The following is a 7,990-nucleotide window of genomic DNA, read 5'->3' as shown; positions in this document are numbered from 1 at the left end:
TTGGGGTTTGGGGTCAACGGTTGAGGTTTGGGGTCAGTGGTTGAGGTTTGGGGTCAGTGGTTGAGATTTGGGGTCAATGGTTGAGATTTGGGGTCAATGGTTGAGGTTTGGGGTCAATGGTTGAGGTTTGGGGTCAACGGTTGAGGTTTGGGGTCAATGGTTGAGATTTGGGGTCAATGGTTGAGGTTTGGGGTCAATGGTTGAGGTTTGGGGTCAATGGTTGAGATTTGGGGTCGGTGGCCGAGACTTCCAATGAATGGTCAAGTTTTGGGTCAACTATTGAGATTTGGGGTCAACGGTTGAGATTCAAGGCCCCGGGGGAGTCCCTGCGGCTCCTCTGCCGCGCCTCCGGCTTCACCTTCGGGGACTCCCCCATGTTCTGGGTGCGCCAGAGCCCCGGGAAGGGGCTGGAATGGGTCGCTGGGATCGGCACTGGTGGTACCACCAGATACGCGCCGTCGGTGCAGGGCCGGTTCACCATCGCCAGGGACAACGGGCAGAGCTCGGTGACGCTGCAGATGAACAACCTCAGGGAGGAGGATTCCGCCACCTATTTCTGCGCCAAACGTGACAGTGCTGGTGGTGGTGATGTTTATGGTATCGACCCCCTCGGTGTCCCCAAACCCCAGACCCTCCCCCCAAACCTCCACTCTTCACACCCAGCTCTCGGTCGTTGGTCCCGACCTTGGGCTGGTTTTGCCCCAAATCTCAACCTTTGGTTCCAAACCCCAACTCTTTGCCCCAAATCCCAACGATTTGGGCCCCTGAGCTCAACTTTGTCTCTCAAACCTCAACCGTTGACCCCAAAACTCAACCTTTGACCCAAATCCCAAGCACTGACCCCAAACCGTAACCATTGGCCAAACCCATTGGCCCAAACTGGACATTGCCCAAGGCTTTTGGCAAATGGGCAAGATCTGGGGCAGGGGGCAGAGATTTGGGGTCAACAGTCGAAATTTGGGTCAGCAGTTGAATTTTGGGGCCAAAGGTTGAGAATTGGGGCAAAACCAGCCCAAGGTCGGGACCAACGACCGAGAGCTGGGTGGGAAGGGTGGAGATTTGGGGTCAGGGTCTGGGGTTTGGGGACATGTGGGGACCCCGTCAAGGGCGTCGATACCAGCAACATCACTCCAGGAACCAGCATTGTAACGTTTGGCGCAGAAATAGGTGGCGGAATCCTCCTCCCTGAGGTTGTTCATCTGCAGCGTCACCGAGCTCTGCCCGTTGTCCCTGGCGATGGTGAACCGGCCCTGCACCGACGGCGCGTACTCGGTGTAACCACCACCAGCGTTGATCCCAGCAACGTATTCCAGCCCCTTCCCGGGGCTCTGGCGCACCCACTCCATGGCGTAGCTGCCGAAGGTGAAGCCGGAGGTGCGGCAGAGGAGCCGCAGGGACTCCCCCGGGGCCTTGAATCTCAAGCGTTGGCCCCAAAACTCACCCATTGACCCAAATCTCGACCATTGACCCCAAATCTCAACCATTGACCCAAATCTCAACCACTGACCCCAACCTTGACCTTTTGCACAATTTGGGGCAATGAGATTGAGGTTTGGGGCCGATGGTGGACACTTGATGTTAAACCAGTTGAGTTTTGGGACAGAGCCCGTCACTGGGAGGGTCCCGGCCCTCACAGGAGGGTCTTGACCCCCCGGTTCATCCCGATATTCCCTTTTCTCCCCCCGCAGGGCTGCGGGCGGCCGTGACCCTGGTGGAGTCCGGGGGCGACCTCAAGGCCCCGGGGGAGTCCCTGCGGCTCCTCTGCACAACCTCCGGCTTCACCTTCGGCAGCTACGCCATGAACTGGGTGCGTCAGAGCCCCGGGAAGGGGCTGGAATGGGTTGCTGGGATCACCAACACTGGTGGTTACACCGAGTACGCGCCGTCGGTGAAGGGCCGGTTCACCATCGCCAGGGACAACNGCAGAAATAGGTGGCGGAATCCTCCTCCCTGAGGTTGTTCATCTGCAGCGTCACCGAGCTCTGCCCGTTGTCCCTGGCGATGGTGAACCGGCCCTTCACCGACGGCGCGTAGGCGGTGTAACCACCATCATTCCTGATCCCACCGACCCATTCCAGCCCCTTCCCGGGGCTCTGGCGCACCCACTCCATGGCGTAGCTGCCGAAGGTGAAGCCGGAGGTTGTGCAGAGGAGCCGCAGGGACTCCCCCGGGGCCTTGAATCTCAACCGTTGGCCCCAAAACTCACCCATTGACCCAAATCTCGACCATTGACCCCAAATCTCAACCATTGGCCCAAATCTCAACCACTGACCCCAACCTTGACCTTTTGCACAATTTGGGGCAATGAGATTGAGGTTTGGGCCTAATGGTGGACGCTTGATGTTAAACCAGTTGAGTTTTGGGACAGAGCCCGTCACTGGGAGGGTCCCAACCATCACAGGTGGGTCTTGACCCCCCGGCTCTTCCCGATATTCCCTTTTCTCCCCCCGCAGGGCTGCGGGCGGCCGTGACCCTGGTGGAGTCCGGGGGCGACCTCAAGGCCCCGGGGGAGTCCCTGCGGCTCCTCTGCCGCGGCTCCGGCTTCACCTTCAGCAACCACGGACTGTACTGGGTGCGCCAGAGCCCCGGGAAGGGGCTGGAATTCGTCGGTGGCATCGACGCTTTTGGTAGCACCTTCTACGCGCCGTCGGTGCAGGGCCGGTTCACCGTCGCCAGGGACAACGGGCAGAGCTCGGTGACGCTGCAGATGAACAACCTCAGGGAGGAGGATTCCGCCACCTATTTCTGCGCCAGAGATGCTGATGGCAATGCTGTTATGGGTGATGATATCGACCCCCTTGGTGGGGTCCCCAGACCCTCCCCCCAAACCTCCACCCTTCTCACCCAGCTCTTGGTTGTTGTTCTGAACCTTGGGCTGGTTTTGCCCCAGATCTCAGCCTTTTGCCCCAAACCCCAACTCTTTGCACCAAATCTCGAATATTTTGGCTACTGAGCTCAACTTGGTCCCGCAACTGCCAAGCATCGATCCTGACTCCAAAATTCAACCATTGACCCAAATCTCAACCCCGGACGTCAACCCTCAACCGCTGACCCCAAATCTCTGCCCCCTGCCCCAAATCTCGACCCTTTCCCAAAAACCTTGGGCAGTGCTGGGTTGGGCCCAATGGGTTGGCTCAGGGGATGAGCTTTGGGGTCAACAGTCGACGTTTGGGGTCAATGGTTGAGATTTTGGGTCAACATTTGCGAAGTGGGGTCAATGGTCAAAGTTTGGGGTCAATGGTTGAGTTTTAGATCAATGGCTGAGATTTGGGTCTAAAGGGTGGAGGTTTGGGGGGAGGGTCTGGGGTTTGGGGACATGTGGGGACCCCGCCAAGGGGGTCGATACCATAGACACCATAAACACCAGCACCAGAACTTTTGGCGCAGAAATAGGTGGCGGAATCCTCCTCCCTGAGGTTGTTCATCTGCAGCGTCACCGAGCTCTGCCCGTTGTCCCTGGCGATGGTGAACCNGGTTGAGGTTTGGGGTCAACAGTAGAGATTTGGGTCAACAGTGTCCTTGGAGATCGTGAAGTGTCACTTCACCGACGGCGCGTAGTAGGTGGTACCACCACTGCTCCAGATCCCAGCGACCCTCTCCAGCCCCTTCCCGGGGCTCTGGCGCACCCACAACATCCAGTAGTTGGCGAAGGTGAAGCCGGAGGCGCGGCAGAGGAGCCGCAGGGACTCCCCCGGGGCCTTGAGGTCGCCCCCGGACTCCACCAGGGTCACGGCCGCCCGCAGCCCTGCGGGGGGAGAAAAGGGAATATCGGGATGAGCCGGGGGGTCAAGACCCACCTGGGAGGGTCGTGACCCTGGTGGAGTCCGGGGGTGACCTCAAGGCCCCGGGGGAGTCCCTGCGGCTCCTCTGCACAACCTCCGGCTTCACCTTCGGCAGCTACGCTATGAACTGGGTGCGCCAGAGCCCCGGGAAGGGGCTGGAATGGGTTGCTGGGATCCACACCAGTGGTGGTACCACCAGATACGCGCCGTCGGTGAAGCGACACTTCACGATCTCCAAGGACGCTGTTGACCCAAATCTCAACTGTTGACCCCACACCTCCACCCTTGACCCAAAGCATTGGCCCAAACCCAGCACTGCCCAAGGCTTTTGGGAAAGGGTCAAAATTTGGGGCCGGGGGCAGAGATTTGGCATCAACGGTTGGGATTTTGCGTTGACGTTTCCGATTTGGGGTTAACGGCCAAAATTCGTGGTCAACAACTGAGATTTGTGGTCAACGGACGATATTTGGGTCAAGAGTTGAGATTTCCAATTAACAGTTGAGTGTTGGGGTAAACGGTTCAGATTTGGGGGAAAGAGTTGGGGTTTGGGGCCAAAGGTTGAGAACTGGGGCAAAACCAGCCCANCATTCCGTAGCTGCTGAAGGTGAAGCCGGAGCCGCGGCAGAGGAGCCGCAGGGACTCCCCCGGGGCCTTGAGGTCGCCCCCGGACTCCACCAGGGTCACGGCCGCCCGCAGCCCTGCGGGGGGAGAACAGGGAATATTGGGGTGAGCCGGGGGGTCAAGACCCTCCTGTGAGGGCCGGGACCCTCCCAGTGACTGGTTCTGTCCCAAAACTCAACTGGTTTAACATCACGTGTCAACCATCGGCCCCAAAGCTCAATCTCATTACCCCAAATTGTGCAAAAGGTCAAGGTTGGTGGCAGTGGTTGTGATTTGGGTCAACGGTTGAGATTTGCGGTCAATGGGTCAGTCTTGGTGTCAACGGTTGTGATTTGGGGCCAGTGGTTGAGTTTTGGGTCAATGGTTGAGATTTGGAGTCAGTGATTGAGATTCAAGGCCCCGGGGGAGTCCCTGCGGCTCCTCTGCACAACCTCCGGCTTCACCTTCAGCAGCTACGACATGTTCTGGGTGCGTCAGAGCCCCGGGAAGGGGCTGGAATGGGTCGCTGGGATCAGCGCTCCTAGTGGTTCCAGCACCGAGTACGCGCCGTCGGTGCAGGGCCGGTTCAGAATCTCCAGGGACAACGGGCAGAGCTCGGTGACGCTGCAGATGAACAACCTCAGGGAGGAGGATTCCGCCACCTATTTCTGCGCCAGACGTTACAATGCTGGTTACTAGAGTGATGTTGCTGGTATCGACGTCCTTGGTGGGGTCCCCACCTGTCCCCAAACCCCAGACCCTCCCCCCAAACCTCCACCCTTCACACCCAGCTCTCGGTCGTTGGTCCCGACCTTGGGCTGGTTTTGCCCCAAATCTCAACCGTTGACCTGAATCAGAACCATTGACCCAACATCTCAACCACTGATTCCAAATATGAACCGTTGACCCAAACTCTTGACCATTAACCCCAAACCTCTACCACTGACCTGAAATCTCAACTGTTGACCCCAAATCTTTACCATTAACCCCAAATCTCAACCATTGACTCAAACTGCAACCATTGACCAAACCTGTTGGCCCAAAAGGATCATTGTCCAAGGCTTTGGGCAAAGGGTCAAGATTTGGGGCAGAGGGCAGAGATTTGGGGTCAACGGTTGAGATTTGGGGTCAACGGTTGAGATTTGGGGGCAAAACCAGCCCAAGGTCGGGACCAACGACCGAGAGCTGGGTGGGAAGGGTGGAGGTTTGGGGGGAGGGTCTGTGGTTTGGGGACATGTGGGGACCTCGCCAACGATGTCGATACCTTCAGCACCACCAGCACTGGCATAACCACTTTTGGCGCAGAAATAGGTGGCGGAATCCTCCTCCCTGAGGTTGTTCATCTGCAGCGTCACCGAGCTCTGCCCGTTGTCCCTGGCGATGGTGAACCGGCCCTGCACCGACGGAGCGTAGGCGGTGAACCAACCATTGTACTGGATCCCAGCGACCCATTCCAGCCCCTTCCCGGGGCTCTGGCGCACCCAGTGCATGGAGTAGCTGCCGAAGGTGAAACCGGAGGCGCGGTAGAGGAGCCGCAGGGACTCCCCCGGGGCCTTGAGGTCTCCCCCGGACTCCACCAGGGTCACGGCCCTCCGGCTTCACCTTCAGCAGCTACAACATGAACTGGGTGCGCCAGAGCCCCGGGAAGGGGCTGGAGTGGGTCGCTGGGATCCACAGCACTGGTGGTAGCACCTACTACGCGCCGTCGGTGCGGGGCCGGTTCACCATCGCCAGGGACAACGGGCAGAGCTCGGTGACGCTGCAGATGAACAACCTCAGGGAGGAGGATTCCGCCACCTATTTCTGCGCCAGAAATGCTGATGGCAATGCCGTTATGGGTGATGATATCGACCCCCTTGGTGGGGTCCCCAGACCCTCCCCCCAAACCTCCACCCTTCCCACCCAGCTCTCGGTCGTTGGTCCCGACCTTTGCCTGGTTTTGCCCCAAACCTCAACCGTTGACCCCAAATCTCAACCGTTGACCCAAAGTCTTGCTCATTGACCCCAATGGGTTGGTTTGGGGACAGGTGGGGGCCCCGCCAAGGGCGTCGATACCTTCAGCAGCACTCCAACCAGCACCGGCACGTCTGGCGCAGAAATAGGTGGCGGAATCCTCCTCCCTGAGGTTGTTCATCTGCAGCGTCACCGAGCTCTGCCCGTTGTCCCTGGCGACGGTGAACTGGCCCTTCACCGACGGCGCGTAGAAGGTGGTACCAAAAGCGTCGATCCCACCAACGAATTCCAGCCCCTTCCCGGGGCTCTGGCGCACCCAGTACAGTCCGTGGTTGCCGAAGGTGAAGCCGGAGCCGCGGCAGAGGAGCCGCAGGGACTCCCCCGGGGCCTTGAGGTCGCCCCCGGACTCCACCAGGGTCACGGCCGCCCGCAGCCCTGCGGGGGGAGAANCCGCAGCCCTGCGGGGGGAGAAAAGGGAATATTGGGGTGAGCCGGGGGGTCAAGACCCACCTGAGAGGGGTCAGTGGTTGAGCTTTGGGGTCAACGGTTGAAATTTGGGGTCAACGGTCGAGAGTTGGGGTCAATGGTTGAGCTTTGGGGTCAACAGCTGAGATTTGGGATCAATGGTGGAGATTTGGGGTCAATGGTGGAGATTTGGGGTCAATGGTTGAGGTTTGGGGTCAACGGTTGAGATTTGTGGTCAATGGTTGAGATTTGGGGTCAAGGGTCAAGATTTGGGTCAACGCTTGAGATTTGGGGTCAACAGTTGAGTTCTGGGGTCAATGGTTGAGATTTGGCATCAACGGTTGAGTTTTGGGGTCAATGGTCGAGATTTGGGGTCAACGGTTGAGTTTTGGGGTCAACAGTCGAGAGTTGAGGTCAACGGCTGAGATTTGGGGTCAAGGGTTGAGATTTGGGGTCAATGGTTGAGCTTTGGGGTCAACGGTTGAAATTTGGGGTCAACGGTCGAGAGTTGGGGTCAATGGTTGAGATTTGGGGTCACTGGTTGAGATTTGGGGTCACTGGATGAGATTTTGGGTCAATGGTTGAGGTTTGGGGTCAAGGGTTGAGATTTGGGGTCACTGGTTGAGATTTGGTTTCACTGGTTGAGATTTGGGGTCAAAGGATGAGATTTGGGGTCAATGGTTGAGATTTCGGGTCAATGGTTGAGGTTTGGGGTCAAGGGTTGAAATTTGGGGTCACTGGTTAAAATTTGGGGTCAATGGTCAAGATTTGGAGTCAACCATTGAGAGTTGGGTTCAATGGTCAAGATTTGGGGTCAATGGTTGAGATTCGGCGTCAACGGTTGAGTTTTGGGGTCAATGGTCGAGATTTGGGGTCAACAGTTGAGAGTTGAGGTCAACGGCTGAGATTTGGGGTCAATGGTCAAGATTCGGGGTCAACGGTCGAGATTTGGGCTCAGTGGTTGAGTTTTGGGCTCAGTGGTTGAGTTTCGGGTCAACAGTTGACCTTTGGGGTCTGTTTTTGGGATCTGAGGCTCCCCCAGCTTTGGGGGGGGGATTTGGCAAAAGAAACCCGGATTTTCCGGAGTTCCTTTTATCAAAAAACGGCATTTTTTTGTCGTTTCCGGCCATTTTTTGGGGCTATTCCCTCATTTCCCGCCGGAATTCCCTCATTTCCCGCCGGAATTCCCT

General features: G+C 57.8%; 4 gene segments (V, D, J or C); 1 reads left to right on the top strand and 3 right to left on the bottom strand.

Annotated features, from left to right (window-relative positions):
- Positions 1–962: 962 nt before the first annotated feature.
- Positions 963–1,445, bottom strand: LOC108510193. The segment is given in 1 exon segment: positions 963–1,445. A coding segment is annotated over 1 exon segment (483 nt).
- A 456-nt stretch (positions 1,446–1,901) lies between these two features.
- On the bottom strand, positions 1,902–2,249 carry LOC108510192. The segment is given in 1 exon segment: positions 1,902–2,249. A coding segment is annotated over 1 exon segment (348 nt).
- Positions 2,250–2,304: 55 nt separating this feature from the next.
- LOC108510191 lies at positions 2,305–2,953 on the top strand. The segment is given in 2 exon segments: positions 2,305–2,315; positions 2,371–2,953. Coding segments are annotated over 2 exon segments (594 nt in total).
- A 295-nt stretch (positions 2,954–3,248) lies between these two features.
- On the bottom strand, positions 3,249–7,930 carry LOC108510189. The segment is given in 3 exon segments: positions 3,249–3,472; positions 6,564–6,793; positions 7,872–7,930. Coding segments are annotated over 3 exon segments (513 nt in total).
- Positions 7,931–7,990: the final 60 nt, after the last annotated feature.

This window comes from Lepidothrix coronata, unplaced genomic scaffold (assembly GCF_001604755.1).
Source record: "Lepidothrix coronata isolate B3197 unplaced genomic scaffold, Lepidothrix_coronata-1.0 Scaffold526, whole genome shotgun sequence".
Lineage (NCBI taxonomy): Eukaryota > Metazoa > Chordata > Aves > Passeriformes > Pipridae > Lepidothrix > Lepidothrix coronata.
The sequence above is the reverse complement of the archived record's forward strand: the minus strand, read 5'-3'. Positions and strand labels throughout refer to the sequence as shown.